This window comes from Mucor mucedo (assembly GCF_025094135.1).
Source record: "Mucor mucedo strain NRRL 3635 chromosome Unknown EV154scaffold_9, whole genome shotgun sequence".
Taxonomy (NCBI): Eukaryota; Fungi; Mucoromycota; class Mucoromycetes; order Mucorales; family Mucoraceae; genus Mucor; species Mucor mucedo.
Genome location: NW_026252293.1, coordinates 480,481 through 497,687, shown reverse-complemented (window position 1 = coordinate 497,687; position 17,207 = coordinate 480,481). Strand labels below are relative to the sequence as shown.

Genomic DNA, 17,207 nt, shown 5'->3' with positions numbered 1-17,207 from the left:
GAAGCCATCAATGCAAACACTGTCCAGTTTGTGTAGCGTTGTACGATCGACAGGCAGGCCATAAGTTATTTATACAATTCTATAATATCCTACAGTCCATTACAGGAAAAGTTAGTATTCTCCACGGTGTAACAAAAAAAAAAAAGCCTTTATAAAAAAGAACTACAACTGCTTTTCTTCAACTTAAATCAGTTTTTATTTTTTAAAGATGGCGGATCCTATTCCAGCCGCACTGGTCCTGGCTATTATTCAGGCTGTTTTTCTGGCAAGTAGCTCTATAGCACTATCTGTTCAAAGAGTTTACCACATCCGTCATCATGGAGAATCAGTATCAAAGAGTCATTTCAAAGAAGACACTGCGCGTGATATTGCCAACACTCCATTTTCAAACGGCAATAGAATGTCTCGCATTATCTTCGAAACTTTTGTCCTAACTTTACTATCTGGTTATGTTTTATTCGATCAAGTAACAAAAATGACCGATGTGTTATATCCGGTTATTGTCTCTATTATCACATTCATTGCCTGTATCCATTGCCTTGTTTTGGCTATCACTGCTGCAAGATTTCCTTTACCAAGCAAAACTGGATGGTCGTTAAATTTACATATCTGTGTCCATTATGCTTTCATATTTACATCTTCTATTGTAAATGTTATTACCATTTTATGGAACGATGTTTATATCTCTTTTACATATGCGCTGCCCTTTTTTTTACTCGCTCTTTTCGGATTCGATTTGCTTTATACAACAGTAACCGTAAAAAATGGATCCCCATTTTTGGATGAAAACGGGAAGAAGGTCAATGGCTATAATGTCGAATCAATTATTGGTAGACTTTATTTTAACTGGATTACACCTATAGTTGACATGGTCAATGAAAAATCTGGCACATTAACGGATGAAGACTTACCAAATCTGCCCCCCACCCATCGTGCTCACAACATGTATTACATTTTTGGAGAGAGTCGTGGAAAAAAGTTACTTAAACGTATATACCTTGGAAACAGTTTCTCAATTAATATGCAAGCTACACTAGGTGCTATTTTGCCTATGATTTATTTTTCTACGCCCTTTTTTCTAAACCGCTTCTTAACTGTAATTCAAGAGATTACATCTGGGGAGGGCGATTCAAATTCGTACTTGCAAGGTTTTGGGTATATTTTTGGAATGGCAATTTTCATCACAATCAGTAATCTATTATTAGAACAGCTATGGTTTTTTGGTAAATATACTTTTACAAGGTCAAATTACTGCGTCGTTTGGTCGCAAAAAATAAATGAAGAAAAAAAAAAATACTGCGGCTTCTGTCCCATGAAGCATTTTTTATTGACCCGATTTATTTATGTAGCACAAGCTAGTTCGCAAACACGGATTAAGTCCATGCTAAATATGGAGATCTATAGAAAAACACTGCGGCGCATGGATGTCAATGTGATGGCCGGAGAGAAGATCAATAAAAAAGAGCATGTCAATAAGGAGAATGATGAAATTGAGGGGAACGAAGCGAGTTCAATGACTGGTATGATTGTTAACCTGATGAGTACCGATTCCTCAAGAATTTCGGATTTTTTAACTTGGTGGTTTGTTATTATTGAGGTACCCCTAGAGCTTTTTATTGGTATCTATTTCTTGTACAGCTTGTTGGGTTGGTCATCAATCTTGGGGCTGGCTGTAATGGTGATTGCACTTCCTATCAATCACTTGAATTCAAAGATATCTATCCGCACGCAAGCTAAGTTGATGAAAAGACGTGACATGCGAGTATCTTTAATGAATGAGGTGTTACAAGGAATTCGTCAAATCAAATTTTTTGCGTGGGAATCTAACTGGACTGAACGTATTCTGGAGACAAGAAACATCGAACTTGGTCACCTTCGAACTGTTTACATTACCGAAGTAATTCTTAATCTTCTGTGGCAAGGGTAAAAATAGTGATGTCTTAAAGAATATCATGAATAGAATGGTTAACATGTGTTATGTAGTGTCCCTCTAATAGTCAACACAGTTGCATTTTGGTCATTCACCAAACTAGAAGGCAAAGAACTCACAGCACCAATTGCCTTTTCTTCCATATTAATCTTCAACGAAATTAAGGAAACTTTTACGGTTATTCCCGAAACAGTTATCCATTTGTTGGAAACTTTAATTAGCATAGACCGCATTGAAAAATACCTGGAAGAAGATGAAGTTTCCAGTTCCGATCAAAATACCTACACATTTTCGGCTGAGCCATCCTCATTTGTACCTATCACTCAAATAGGGTTCAAAAATGCAACTATTGGTTGGCCCAAAACCCATAGAAACGCTGAATCAGAAACAGCCACGTTAAACGAAGAACAAAACTCATTTATTTTAAAGGATCTTGATGTTGTATTCCCTAACAATGAGCTATCTTTAATTTGTGGTTCCACAGGATCCGGCAAGACGTTACTCATGTTGAGTTTGCTGGGTGAAACCGAAATCAAGAAAGGTACCGTATCTTGTCCTAGATCTGCCTCTTCATCAAGTTTAGATGACACCACTGCAATTAATTCAATCAAACCACCTGAAGATGCACCTATTGTCCCCGAAGATTGGATTCTTCCATATGCAGTTGCTTATGTATCTCAAACCGCCTGGCTACAAAATGCTTCCATCAAGGACAATATTTTATTTGGTCTACCGTATGTTTCAAACCGTTACAAGGCTACTTTGACCGCCTGTGCTTTAGACAAGGACTTGTCATACTTGGAAGATGGCGATACTACAGAAATTGGTGAAAAGGGAATTACTTTATCTGGTGGACAGAAGGCGCGTGTTGCTTTAGCAAGAGCTGTTTACTCTCGTGCGCAAAATGTCATGATGGATGATGTATTAAGTGCAGTAGATGCACATACCGCGAAACATTTATTCAAAAAGTGCTTGCAAAGTCCATTGATGAGCGGTCGAACTCAGATTCTGATCACGCATCATGTCAATTTATGTATCCAAGGGGCAGCACATGTGGTCTTCGTCAAAGATGGTCGTATAAAATTATCAGGATCACCTGCTGGATTGAAAAAGAATAATCAACTATCCATGATATTTGAAGAAAACGTACAAGAAGGTGAATACGAAGAACAAGAAGACGGGTCACCAGTTATTGCAGAGACAAAAAAAACCAATGACAAACCAAAGATATTGGTTCAAGATGAAGATCGTGCTAGCGGTACTGTCAAGATGAGACTTTATAAACTTTACTTTGGACTAGTAGGCAGTTGGTTTTTTTGGACAGTAGTTTTCACAGCAATTATTGGTGTCAAAGGATTGGACATCCTATCTAATTGGTGGTTGAAGAGATGGACTCAATCTTACGAAGTAGTTGGCGATAATCTCAGCTCAGACAATCTTTTAAATGTTCACAATGTCATAAATTCTGTTGGAAGGTGGCCTATCTCAACTTATGGTCAAAAAAATTTAGTCCTAGCTCCTTCCATTTACACCCAAGAAGATGCTTCAAACAGTTTGAACAAATATTTAGGATTTTACGCATTGATCAATCTCGTCAGTATTATTTTGAGTGTATTCCGATATGCTTACATGTATTGGGGTGGGATTCGTGCCAGCAAAAGACTCTATGAAAAACTATTAGATCGTGTTTTCCACGCACCCCTTCGTTTCTTTGATACCACACCTGTGGGCCGTATTGTTAATCGATTTTCTAATGATTTTCTAACGGTTGATGCTAACATACCAATGGATATTATGCAATTCTTGGTGCAGGTAGTAATTATCGCCGCAATTGTGGCTGTAGCTGCATCTGTATTACCTGCTCTAATTGCGATAATGATTTTTACTGCCGCTATCAATGTTTATTACGGACTTAGATTTGTGTCTAGCTCAAGAGATCTTAAAAGATTGGATTCAGTCAGCCGATCGCCTCTATTCACTCTTTTTAGTGAAACCATTGTAGGTGTCACCACCATTCGAGCCTTTGGTATGTCACAAAACTTTATGCTGGAAATGATTCGTCGGATTGACGATAATACAAGACCTATGTTTTATGCCTGGTTGGTCAATCGCTGGATCAGTACACGTATTGCAATTACCGGAGTTATTATATGTGTTGTAACGGGTGTAACCATCTTGTTTAATCTGGATCATGTGGATGCTGCTACTGCCGGTTTTTGCTTAAGTTATGTTCTTATGTTCACAAACATGGTAAGTCTTATTTTTCTACCAGACTGAGGGAAATAAACACTAATGTGAATTTATAATCTCAGACGTATTGGGGAGTAAGAAGATACAGTATGCTTGAAATGAGTTTCAATGCAGTTGAACGAATTGCCGAATTTTTAGAAATAGAACAAGAAGCACCTTCGATCACCGACGTCCGACCTCCTCCTAACGTAAGACAGAAAAAAAAGCACCTATTTTAAAAGTGTACATTCCATATTAAAAAAATAGATTCCTCTTATAATGTAGTGGCCTAGTGAAGGATCCATCCAAGTAAATAATTTACATGTAAAATACGCGGCTGATCTTGAAACAATCTTGAAAGGTGTTGCATTTTCTGTCAAACCCAGGGAAAAGATTGGTATTGTAGGAAGAACAGGAAGTGGTAAATCCACTTTAGCACTTGCCTTTTTCCGATTCATCGAATTATACAAAGGGTCTATTGTCATTGACGGTGTTGATATTTCGGATATTGGTACTGAAGACTTGCGCAGTAATTTGACTATTATTCCTCAAGGTAATATCCTTAGTTTGAAGTCATTATTAGCAAGTCAATTTTTAACTAATGCCCCTTTTTATAGATCCTGTCTTGTTTTCAGGCACACTTGAATCTAACATGAACCCTTTCAACGAATTTAGTAAGGATGACATCTTTACAGCCTTACGCCGTGTTCATCTCTTGGACGATGCTTCCGAACAAGTTAATGAGAATGTATTTAAAGATCTCAGTACACCTGTAAGTGAAGGAGGTCAAAACTTCTCACAAGGTCAAAGACAGCTTCTATGTCTTGCACGCGCTTTATTAAAAAACCAAAAAGTTGTGCTGATGGATGAGGCGACTGCGAGTGTTGATTTTGAAACGGATAAAGCAATCCAAAAAACTATAGCACAAGAGTTTGCAGAAAGTACAATTCTTTGTATTGCGCATCGTCTGAATACGGTTATTGAGTATGATCGAATTTTGGTACTGAATCACGGTGAGATTGTCGAATTCCAAAGGTAAGACATAAAGCACTAAAAGTGGATGTAATAAGAGGATAATAGCTAAAAAAAGATACACTATATTTGAATTAGTCCCTTGACTCTGTTACGTGATGCAAATTCCGCATTTTACAAAATGTGTCGAAATTCAGGTGAATTCGAAAATCTTCTAGCACTTGCTAAAGCAAAACACGAATTAGTTGACACTACATAAAATCCTGTATTAGTTATTATCGTACACATTTTAAATAGATGACACTAATTGATAATAATAAAAAACCACTGGATAAAATAGGTTTTAAAAGCCTTATAATATACAAAATTAATAACTACGCGAATGCGAACAAAGTATAAATGAGGTACTATACTAATTTCTTGTTTAGTAATTTAACCTAAAAACTCCTGCCAATGCTATATTTTAGTTTTAGTTCTTTTGTCTGTTCAGCAAGAGTAATTGAAATTGTGTAATCCAGCAGTAAATTGAGACATACTAACTGATGTGCTTATGATTAGGAATACAAGCCTAATGAGGCAATCGGCAGCTGAAAGAAAAAAAAAAAAAACGAGAGCACACGGAGCTTATAACTATCCTCACCACCTATCTTTACAGACAGCACAAGTTTGACAGCTGCCTATTAAAATAAATTAGTGCTTTGTTAAACATAAAAACCAATCATTGATGTTTAATCCATAAACGTATAGGTGCAAAAAGACAATCAAAAGCTTACAAACAGTTTCATTTTTAACCATTGACATCCAAATAGCCACCTCAAGTTATGCTGATGGTCTTGGTTACTCCACATATATTGGTCACATGGATGATGAGCGTATTGTTTTTGAAGCTTCTTTGGGCGCAGCAAACGAAGATCAAGGTCACATTCAAGATGCCACTTTAAAATTGCTTAGGATCTTAACCTTTATCCTCGTATTAAAGGCGTATGATTTGAAAAATATGTGGTATTTGACAAAAATAATACACTTGAGAAATCATGAGATAAAAGTATATCTTTATTAGAGGTAAAAATAGACTGAAAGAACTCTGCTGCTATGAAATAATTGATCTTTTTTATATTGCTTTATTAAGAACCTTTTATAGAAAAAGGTTCAAAAAGCAGCCAAGAAAAATATAAAAAGTTGAGTTTAAAACGATAAAAGTGCCGTGTAACATATCCTCCTGGGGGAGAATAAGGTAATCCTTACCGTTTTTCAAAGGAAGGAAGGCAAAGTGGAGAAAAGTGAGAAGAGGGAAAATGAATAAAAAGTCTAAATGTTTTTTTAATTCCGACCAATCATCCATGACATTGAGAAGGTTGTGGAATTGGCGATTCTTGTAAAGTTTGGCTCCTCGTTCAGATTTCAAGAAAGCATTGCGTTTACTAAGATGGGCACGACCTGACTGGCGATAATTCTTGAATTGGGCATGGATAATTGCGAGTAAGGAATAAATTAGTTTCTTGAAATCATTGGTGAATGAGCGTTCGATTTGATTTAGGACGTTATATTTGTTGATGATCTCGAAAAGTAGGTGGTTCTTGTTTTCTTCGTATTCCTTTTTTATCAAGCTCTCCGCATTTCACCTTATACTGAAGGCTTTTAAAATTTATGATGAGCAAAAAAACTTTTTATTATTATAGATGATAATATATAAACTATACTAATAAGTGCTTCTCCTAGTTCCCAGCATAAAATATCTGGTTAACAGGCCAGACCACGAGAAGAGGGAAGCACATCCTGGCCCAAAAAGTAAATCCCGATAAACCATCTTCAATACATAACCTGATAATCTTACATGCTACCTACCCACAATGCGCAACATAAGAATCACCAGGACCAAATACCCCCTACACCATGTTGGGGTGGTGCTTTTTACCCTGGCAGCAGAATCATAGCAACTGCACCTGGACGAGTATTAGCTTTAAGTTTAACATTCCGTGTAGATGAGGTAACTGTCCAACAGGATGCCAATCTATGGCTGCCTATAGAATGCAATATCTCTAGCGTAGACGTAAACAAGGCAAAGCACTTACAAGATGCATTCGGGCACTAAACTTCCTACTGTCATCAGATCCGGACCAAAAATAACAACCCACACCAACTCCAATGACCAAGAACGTATCGACTGGCTTCAAACGGCTACGACCATCCACCGTCTAGTAACACGCTCTATATTCACCATCCACCAAGCAAACGGGTGTGGCACTAGTTTTAGTAAGAAGTTCTTGGAACAAAGGGCGACTAACCCCAGTCAGATTGTTGTACTGAAATCCGAATGAAGCGATACAGACAACAACCAAGGCCACTGCCTAGCGACTTTGACAACCAGCAGACTCCTTAATGTAATCTTTTTAGGGATTACTACGGCCTTTGGAACACTGCCCGATCTGTAATGAAGTGGATAGATTTAACGGAAACGAACAGAGTCGAGAGTGTCATTCTTGTGCTGAGCCATGCTAACTTCTCTGTTCTAATGTTTAAAAAAGAATAAAAAGATAAAGAGCGCTTTTTTCGCACCCGTCTCCCTTTTACACCAAAATTTTTTTTTTGTTTTTTTTGTTGATTTTGTCTAGGCTAACTCTTGTCAAGTCTCTCTAAATGTTATCCAAAGCCTCTGAAACTCTAAAACCCTCGTCAAATATTCTCATCTTGTGTCAAGCCTCTTCAAAACTCCCCTCCAAGACTCTGCAAATCTCTAAAACTGGCGTCAAGGCTATGCTATCTTAACTTCATCTAAAGTTCCAAGGATTTAAGGCAGCTGTTCTACTTCTGGTCTTCTTTTATTCACGGTACAGTATAAGCTAGTGGCCTAGCGTGGCTAAATCCGGTGAGAGCTTGTAGCTGTAGTCACGATTTAGATATGTGTTCCAGGGCTTAGGAGGCTAACAATCCGTTAGTGTAGGCAAAGATCCCCTGGTGGTAGTCTCCACATAGTTACGATTATAATATTCCCCGCGAATGGGGAATAACCCGCGAACTGGGGTTAAGTTTAATGAGTAATTTTTTTTAGAACAGCTTGTCTTTTTCTCCTCTGGTTCTTGGTGACCCTCGGATGGTCTCTTTATTTCGCCTTATTCCATACAAAACTTTTCCCATCTTTTATTTTTTACACATTAATCTCAATAAATATTATTTAATTATTTTACTTTATTATTTATTATGCTGTTAATGACATTTTTTGAGCAAAGCAAAGGACCCTAAAAAAAAAAGGTATATTGAAACTCCGAGCAAGCAACAAAAGTGACAGACGTCTGGAACTTTGATATTGGAATACCCACATACTTTAAAAGTGCATTAAGGTATAAAGAAGCACCTCAGCTATACTATCAGTTATGTTGTTTACCGATTCATTACTGCCGATGAAAAAAGTTGCTTTACTTGAAACTCTTCCTCTTCAACTGAAGCTCACCTTGGACCAACTTTATGCAACAGTAAGCCTTTCATTGCGGACCCACACAAGGAGCTGAAGCCTCAACGAGCTGTTTTTTTTACTTATTTTATTATCATTTTTTTTCTAATGTACTTTAATTAAGATGATGGTCAGCTAAAACATAAACCACTTTATAGTGAGAATGGCCGACTTCTTTTTTTAAATGGTAAAATTTAACATGACAACTGAAATAGAATCATCATCTAATGTGTGTGACAATGAAATGTGCTTCGATACAGCTTTCTACAACTTCCTACAACTGGTTAAAGATTCATGAAGTACTTTTAGTAACCCAATTTTGAAAGGAAGTCGGCGCTTTGGTTGATACAACCAGGACGATACTTGACGGTAAACTAGTATTCTCCAAGAAAATTAACCCAGCGAGCTAGAATTTTAGTGGGGTTCTTCGTATTGAGTAATCTTTTGATAGCACTGTGGTCCGTGATTATGGTAAAATGGCAGCACTATAAGTACGGACGACAAATCTTTATTCCCCAGATGCAGGCAAGACATTCCAATTTGGAAAATCCGTAATTATTTTCTTGATCTTCAACCATATTATATAGGACTTGGTTATTAATAAATTTGTTATTGGGAGGGTGTTTCAATTGACCATTAGTATCAGCAATCGACCCAATTAGTTTTTTGACCATTGCAATAATAGTCAGAACCTGTGGTCTATCAGATCTAGTGTTATCTTGATGGTTGCTGCGATAGTTATCAGGACGATGGGATTGTTCATTCTGATTGCGTGAGTCTTGATCATTATGATTACGTTGATAATATTTCCCATAATTGTTGTGATAATTTTCTTAATTGTGATATCCATCACTATTCCGGTATTGATCATTATTACGATAGTTATCATGATTGCGGTAATTATCGTTGTAATTGTTACGATAATTATTGCGAGTATTACCACGTCGCTCACCCATTATTATTATTATAGAATTTAGAAAAATGAACCTTTATGCTTTCATCGACCATGATACGAAGTTTTTATTTAAACTTTATGTCATCAATCTTAGAAATATTGGGCACAGAGGGATTGTTTACATCATTACTTTCCATGTGATTCAATTGTAAGGCATCCATACTATTAGTTAACTTAGTAATAGTAGTGGATTAAAAATTAAGTGAATTAGGATTAATGGAGGAAAAATTAGCAGGGGCATGAACAATGTTGGAAGAATTTGGTCCCGTACGATTGACGTTAGGGATTGAAATCGAAGGGCTGATTATAGGCCGGACTTTAAAGGGACTGTCAACAATAGTTAAAGACTTTTGACAAAAGGCACTTAGTAACCATCAGAGTATTTTAAGTATTCATGAAAAGTGCAAGCACCCATAAGTTTACGTTGAATGATGATGTTTGGCAACAATCCAGTTTGAAAACGAATTCCTACTTGAATTGGGTCCAAAAACTCAGCAAGAATCGCAACTTCTTTCAATCGAGCTAAGTAAACACGTGGATATTCTTCAGAATTTTGACTCATGCTGTTAAATGCTGTCAAAATTGATCAATCCAACTGAATTTGTGAAGAATGACTGTGGTGACACACAGTACACAATTAGTATGGTGTAACATAAAATTACACATTTAAAGATAAAGTTGAATCATTTCTTCTCTTTATCTTCGTTCAGTTCTTTTTTTTTTTTTTTTTTTTTTTTTTTTTTTTAAAAAAAAAAAGAAAAAATGGCAGAATATATTCCGGTCGCATTTAGCCTGGCTATTTCTCAAGTCGTTTTTCTGGCAGGTAGCTCTATAGCTCTATCTATTCAAAGAGCATACCACATTTGTCACCACGGCGAATCCGTATCAAAGAGTCATTTCAAAGAAGACACCGTGCGTGATGTTGCCAATACCCCTTTTTCGAACGGAAACCGGATGTCTCGTATTATTTTTGAAACTATCGTTTTGAATTTACTATCTGGTTATGTTATAATCGATTGCGTAACTAAAAACGCTGGTGTTTATGCTGTTATCGGCTCTGCAATTACATTTATTACTTGGATGTATTGCTTTGTTCTGGCTGTTACAGCTTCTCGATTTCCTTTACCAAGTGAGTTTGGTTGGTCATTGAACGTGCATCTCTGTGTTCTTTATACCGTCTTATTGATATCTTCTACTATTAATTTCATTACCGCTTTATTGGACGATGTATACATCTCTTTGGCACACGCCCTACCTTTTTTTTTACCTGTTATTTTTGGGGTTGATTTATTTTATACAACAGTAACTGTGAAAAATGGATCGCCATTTATGGATGAAAACGGGAAAATTGTTAATGGTTATAACGTCGAATCAATTATTGGCACATTATATTTTAACTGGATCACACCCATTATAACCATGGTCAATAAAAAATCTAGCAAGCTAACTGATGAAGACCTACCCACATTGCCTCCCACCCACCGTTCTCACAATATGTATTACATTTTTGGGGAAAGTCGCGGGAAAAATTTGCTCAAACGTATATACCTTGGTAATAGTTTCTCAATTAATATGCAGGGTCTGTTAGGAGCGGTGTCACCTATTCTATTTTTCTCTACGCCCTTCTTTTTAAAGCGCTTATTGATTGTGATTCAAGAGATTACATCCGGAGAAGGGGATACAAGCTCGTACTTGAGAGGGTTGGTCTATATTCTTGGAATGTCAATTTTTATCGTAATCAGCAATCTATTAGTTGGACAATTGTGGTTTTTTGGTAAATATTTCTTTATAAGGACAACATATTACTGCGGCGTACGGCAAAAAAAAAAAAAACAAAAAACTGCGGCCTCAGTCTTATGAGTGGCTTTCATTAACTAACCTTTTTTTTTGTTTATGTAGCACAATCCGATTCGCAAACACGTATCAAATCTATGTTAAATATGGAGATCTATCGCAAAACATTGCGTCGCATGGATACCACTGTGATGGCCGGGGCTAAAATAAATATAAAAGATCAGATCAAAAAGGATAATGGTGAAATCGAGGAGAACGAAGTCAGTTCAATGACCGGCATGATTGTTAACTTAATGAGCACGGATTCCTCTAGAATTTCAGATTTTGCATCGTTTTGGTCCATTCTTATTGAAGCTCCCATGCAACTTTGTATCGGTACCTATTTTTTATTTACTTTATTGGGTTGGTCCTCCATTTTGGGTTTGGCTGTTATGATCGTTGCGGTACCTATCAACCACCTCAACTCAAAATTACAAATTGGTACACAAACCAAACTCATGAAAACACGCGATAAAAGAGTCTCTTTGATGAACGAAGTTTTACAAGGCATTCGTCAAATCAAGTTTTTCGCTTGGGAATCCAATTGGACTAAACGTATTCTGGAAATAAGAAATATTGAACTCGGTCACCTTCGCACCGTCTATTTTAGTGAAGTGATTTTCGGGCTATTGTGGCAAGGGTAAATGTTTTGGATTGGTTTTTTCACGAACTCGAGATTAACTGACATGGTGTAACACAATAGTACCCCTCTTTTAGTTACCACTGTTGCTTTTTGGTCATTCACAAAATTAGAAGGGAAAGAGTTAACAGCACCCATCGCCTTCACTTCCATGACTATTTTTCATGAGCTCAGAAGCTCACTTACCATCATTCCCGAAACAATTATTCATTTGTTCGAGACACTCATCAGTATAAACCGAATTGAAAGTTATTTATCAGAAGACGAAATCTCGGACGATCACCCTATATCATCTGAATTTTGTATAGGATTTAAAAATGCAACAATTACCTGGCCAAAATCAATTTCCTCAGATTATGCATTTGTATTGAAAGACCTCAATGTTATTTTCCCAAAAAATCAACTTTCGCTCATCTGCGGACCCACAGGCTCGGGCAAGACCTTACTCATGCTGAGTCTACTGGGTGAAACAGAAGTTAGCAAAGGGTTGGTATTGTGTCCTAGCCACATTTCTTTGTCATCTAGTCTGGATAGTTCCATCTTTATAACATCAATCAAGCCTCTCAAAGACGCACCGATTGTCCCAGAAGATTGGATTCTTCCATATGCAGTTGCTTATGTGTCTCAAACCGCCTGGCTACAAAATGCTTCCATCAAGGACAATATCTTATTTGGTTTACCGTATGTTCAAAACCGCTACAAGGCTACTTTGACCGCCTGTGCTTTAGACAAGGACTTGTCATATTTGGAAGATGGCGATACTACAGAAATTGGTGAAAAGGGAATTACTTTGTCTGGTGGACAGAAGGCGCGTGTTGCTTTAGCAAGAGCTGTTTACTCTCGTGCGCAAAATGTCATGATGGATGATGTATTAAGTGCAGTAGATGCACATACCGCGAAACATTTATACAAAAACTGTCTTCTGGGCCCACTAATGAGCGGTCGAACTCAGATTCTGATCACGCATCATGTCAATTTATGTATCCAAGGGGCAGCACATGTGGTTTTTGTCAAAGATGGTCGTATGGAATTATCAGGATCTCCTGCTGAATTAAAAAAGAACGATCAATTGTCTATGATTTTTGAAGAAAACGTTCAAGAAGGTGAATACGAAGAACAAGAAGACGAGTCGCCAGTTATTGCAGAGATACAAAGAACCGATGACAAACCAAAGACACTAGTTCAAGACGAAGGTCGTGCAAGTGGCACAGTCAAGATGAGACTTTACCAATTGTACATAAGATTAGTGGGTAACTGGTTCTTTTGGACATGTATTATTTTGGCAAGTGTCGGTGTCAAAAGTTTAGACATTCTTTCCAACTGGTGGTTAAAAAAATGGGCCCAATCCTACGAAACATCAACTGATAATTTCATTCCTACCCACATTTACTCTGGTCTCAATCAATTGGCAGCTACACCAGTTATTATTTCTAAAGAAGATGCTTCCAAAAGTTTAAATAGATATTTAGGCATCTACATCATGATGAATCTAGCCAATATCGTATTGAGCGTTTTACGGTACGCCTACATGTTTTATGGTGGTCTCCGTGCCAGCAAAAAACTCTATGAACAACTCTTGGACCGTGTTTTTCACGCACCCCTTCGTTTTTTTGATACAACACCCGTTGGCAGAATTATTAATCGATTTTCCAAAGATATTGAAACCATTGATTCTAGTGTCTCCATAGATATCATGCAGTTCTCTGTTAAGACCATCATTGTTCTATCCATTGTGGTAGTAGCCATTACAGTCCTACCCGCTTTAGTCTCACTCATGGCCATAACCGCTATTTTTAACATTTACTACGGATTGAAATTTGTTGCTGCTTCACGAGAGCTTAAAAGAATGGATTCCGTCAGTCGATCTCCCTTATTCACCCTCTTTAGCGAAACCATCGTCGGTGTCACCACCATTCGTGCCTTTGGTATGTCACAACACTTTATGCTGGATATGCTTCATCGGATCGACGTCAATGCAAGGCCCATGTTTTATGCGTGGACAATTGGTCGTTGGGTCAGTGTTCGCATATCCATGATGGGTGCTGTTGTGTGTCTTGTAACAGGTGTAACCATCTTGTTTAATCTAGACCGTGTAGACGCGGCAACTGCTGGTTTCTGTTTGAGCTATGTTCTCGTGTTTACAAACATGGTAAATTTTACAAAAAAAAAAAAAAGTAGGAGATGGATGAAATAATGTATTGTATCCCTTGTGTTTAGATGTATTGGACAGTTAGAAGGTATACTCAGGTTGAAATGAGTTTTAACGCGGTTGAACGTATTGTTGAATTCTTGGAGATGGATCAAGAAGCACCTTCAATCACCGATGTCAGACCCCCGTCTGAGGTAAACTACAATTGATATTTACGCGCTGACTAAAAGTACTGAATGATTGTATATCCTTGATAAAATATAGTGGCCTAGTAAGGGGTCCATCCAAGTAAATAATCTGCATGTAAAATACGCAGATGATCTCGAAACTGTCTTGAAAGGACTTACATTTACTGTCAGGCCCAAGGAGAAGATTGGTATTGTTGGAAGAACAGGAAGTGGTAAATCCACTTTAGCACTTGCCTTTTTTAGATTTATTGAAGCATCTGAAGGCTCCATCATTATTGACAATGTAAATATTGCGGATATTGGAACCCAAGACTTGCGTAGTAATTTGACTATTATTCCTCAAGGTTACATTTATTTGAAGACTGATATTTAGATAATGCTATGTCTAATATTCTATTCTGTTTTTTTTTTCTCATTCATATCTGTAGATCCCGTGCTATTCTCAGGCACACTTGGATCCAACATGGACACATTCAACGAATTCTCCGAAGACGAGATTTTTACAGCGCTACGTCGTGTACATCTATTGGATGAGGAAACTTCTGATCAGGATAGTGTATTTCAAAACCTCAACACACCTGTCAGTGAGGGCGGTCAAAACTTCTCACAGGGTCAAAGACAACTTTTATGTCTTGCACGTGCTCTATTAAAAAACCAAAAGATTGTACTGATGGATGAAGCAACTGCAAGTGTGGATTTCAAAACAGATAAAGCGATCCAAAAAACAATAGCACACGAGTTTGCAGAAAGTACAATTCTGTGTATCGCGCATCGTCTGAATACAGTCATTGAGTATGATCGTATCTTGGTATTAGATCACGGTAAGGTTGTTGAATTTGAAAGGTAAAATAATAAAACTATGAAGGTGTGATAAAAAAGGTACTAAAGATATACATTTCTACAAAATTAGTCCGTTAACTTTGTTACGGGATACAGATTCTGCATTTCATAAGATGTGTCGTCACTCGGGTGAATTTGAATATCTTTTGGAACTTGCTAGAGCAAAGCATGAATTAGTAGATATAAGTCTTGCACAATGATTTGTACATTGTGTTCAGCATTGTTGACTTTAAACAATAAAGATTTATCCACTTTCATAAAAAAAAACAATGATTTGTACACTAGTTTATGGATCTTTTGTTTTGTTTGTTTAATACTCATAATAATAATATTAAAAAAGAGCAAAGGGTGGCCAGGAATAAATGGGTATGTAAAAGTAAAATAGAGAGAGAGAGCTAGAGAGGAATTTATAGTTCTTCCAAGATGGAGGAAAGACCAACCAAGAAAATGCCCAAGAAAAAGAAGACGAGCACGTATTGCTGATGATCATCTGCTCGAATAGCTTGTGGTAACATACTCTGCATAAACATGTTAATATATATCCATTTGACTTTTTTATATGTATATTACCTGGATGGTGATGAGAGACATCATACCGGATACACTGCCAAAGACAATACCAAACATCATGTCTTCTTTTGCCTTTGAAATATTCTCGACCAAGAACAAACCAACCAAGGCTCCTATAGGTTGCGATAATCCACCCATTAATGCGGCGTAGCTAAATGCGGATGATCTTGATCGTGTAGCGTAGTACAACGGTAAAGCGATCATAAACCCTTCCGTCAAATTATGAATGGACATGGCAATACACACACTTAACCCCAGAGCTGAGGAAGCTTGACTTGATACAAACATGATCAATCCCTCTAGTTTTTTATCAGTAATTTGTGAGGGTCACATATGAAATAAAAGTTATACACTTACCAGGGAACTTGTGAACGCAAATGGCAACAGCTGTTTGAAGTCCAATGCTGTAAAAGTGATTGGGATCATTGTTGACGGTTTCTTCTACAGATTCATGGTGGTAATGGTGTTCGGCACTGGGACATTCACTATCAATATCAGCCTCCATGTTAACCGCTGTGGTGGATGAGCCATGCATTTGGTCATCGTGATGAAAGCGGAAATGAGATTCGCTGGAACGAATGGTACCGTATTCAACATCACAGGCGCGATCGTTTAGTTTTCGTTGCTCTTGTGCTCGTTCTTCTTCTTCATGGCGATGGTGATGATGGCCTTCTTCGGCATGATGACATTCCTCGGAGGCATCGCCACATGCATGGATAGCATCGGGCATCAGGTAATGAATAACTTTGGTAAGTACAAGTGTAAAGGTGGCACCACCAAAATAACAGGTATATAATAATGCATCGTTATTTAATCGTTTTTGTGCTTGTGGCAACAGGATAGAGAGTGAAGAGAAGAGTAATACTCCCGACGCCAGTGACAGGGAGGCTGCCATAAACGGCCTGCTGTCAAGGAATGATTTCTTGAAGAACTTGTCCAAGAAAACAATCGAAGCTAATAATAGTTAAAAACGTCATTTCTTTCTTTTTTTTTTTTTAGTTGTAATATTTTACCACCCATGACACATGCAGTAGAAGACAAGAGTACACCTAACCAGCCTTCCAACATGTCAATGTCTTTTGTGTCTTGTAAGGATTCCATTAAATTTAAAAAAGTTGTTCAATAAAGAAGAAGTAAAAAAAAAAAAAATCGTGTTTGGTCCAGTTATAGAGGTGTCAAGTGAGAGTTCCATAAATTTTTGTGACGGCGCTCTAATCAATAAATTTCCATCCCTTAAAAAAGAGTTTACCCTATTTTTACATCTCTTTGCAAATCAACTGACAATAATGGTAACATTTAACCGCAATTTTCTCCTTTATATTTCTAGTACAAAATGTGTCATCAACGTTGTTATGTAAAAATAAACATGTGCGTGAGTGAATTTTTATTACTAGGATCTATACAAAAAAAGCGCACATCCTTTTTGATCTGCTGCAAAGAAATAAAACGTGTA

At 37.3% G+C, this 17,207-nt stretch overlaps 5 protein-coding genes across 5 annotated transcripts; 4 read left to right on the top strand and 1 right to left on the bottom strand.

The window, feature by feature from the left end:
- The first annotated feature begins 197 nt into the window (after positions 1-197).
- Positions 198-5,509, top strand: EV154DRAFT_494914 (P-loop containing nucleoside triphosphate hydrolase protein). The gene is made up of 7 exons (XM_051599968.1): positions 198-1,223; positions 1,350-1,923; positions 1,984-4,180; positions 4,243-4,368; positions 4,445-4,712; positions 4,777-5,194; positions 5,270-5,509. Exons 1-7 carry the CDS (start codon positions 209-211, stop codon positions 5,388-5,390), a joined length of 4,719 nt encoding a protein of 1,572 aa, XP_051462209.1. The 5' UTR covers positions 198-208; the 3' UTR covers positions 5,391-5,509.
- Positions 5,510-5,882: 373 nt separating this feature from the next.
- On the top strand, positions 5,883-6,191 carry EV154DRAFT_412756 (uncharacterized protein; the record flags this gene model as incomplete). Its single annotated transcript, XM_051595530.1, has 1 exon — positions 5,883-6,191. A coding segment is annotated over one exon (309 nt), but the record flags the coding sequence as incomplete, so codon positions are not given.
- Positions 6,192-6,965: 774 nt separating this feature from the next.
- Positions 6,966-7,449, top strand: EV154DRAFT_477234 (uncharacterized protein; the record flags this gene model as incomplete). The annotated part of the gene is made up of 2 exons (XM_051598090.1): positions 6,966-7,181; positions 7,207-7,449. The coding sequence occupies 2 exons, from the start codon at positions 6,966-6,968 to the stop codon at positions 7,447-7,449; spliced, it is 459 nt and encodes a 152-aa protein (XP_051462207.1).
- Positions 7,450-11,028: 3,579 nt separating this feature from the next.
- On the top strand, positions 11,029-15,384 carry EV154DRAFT_457476 (P-loop containing nucleoside triphosphate hydrolase protein; the record flags this gene model as incomplete). The annotated part of the gene is made up of 7 exons (XM_051597403.1): positions 11,029-11,308; positions 11,434-12,007; positions 12,071-14,156; positions 14,225-14,350; positions 14,421-14,688; positions 14,773-15,187; positions 15,255-15,384. The coding sequence occupies 7 exons, from the start codon at positions 11,029-11,031 to the stop codon at positions 15,382-15,384; spliced, it is 3,879 nt and encodes a 1,292-aa protein (XP_051462206.1).
- A 69-nt stretch (positions 15,385-15,453) lies between these two features.
- Positions 15,454-16,876, bottom strand: EV154DRAFT_494910 (Zinc/iron permease). The gene is made up of 4 exons (XM_051599967.1): positions 16,768-16,876; positions 16,112-16,708; positions 15,755-16,053; positions 15,454-15,702 (listed from the first exon to the last, which is right to left on the bottom strand). The coding sequence occupies exons 1-4, from the start codon at positions 16,853-16,855 to the stop codon at positions 15,592-15,594; spliced, it is 1,095 nt and encodes a 364-aa protein (XP_051462205.1). The 5' UTR covers positions 16,856-16,876; the 3' UTR covers positions 15,454-15,591.
- Positions 16,877-17,207: the final 331 nt, after the last annotated feature.

Coding starts and splice junctions, on each gene's coding strand:
- EV154DRAFT_494910 (XM_051599967.1), bottom strand. CDS start 16,855: ATGGAATCCTTACAAGACACAAAAGACATTGACATGTTGGAAGGCTGG. Junction 16,709..16,767: donor TACTGCATGTGTCATGGGTG/GTAAAATATTAC, acceptor AACTATTATTAG/CTTCGATTGTTTTCTTGGAC. Junction 16,054..16,111: donor TTGCGTTCACAAGTTCCCTG/GTAAGTGTATAA, acceptor ATAAAAAACTAG/AGGGATTGATCATGTTTGTA.
- EV154DRAFT_494914 (XM_051599968.1), top strand. CDS start 209: ATGGCGGATCCTATTCCAGCCGCACTGGTCCTGGCTATTATTCAGGCT. Junction 4,181..4,242: donor TTCTTATGTTCACAAACATG/GTAAGTCTTATT, acceptor TTATAATCTCAG/ACGTATTGGGGAGTAAGAAG. Junction 4,713..4,776: donor TTTGACTATTATTCCTCAAG/GTAATATCCTTA, acceptor CCCTTTTTATAG/ATCCTGTCTTGTTTTCAGGC.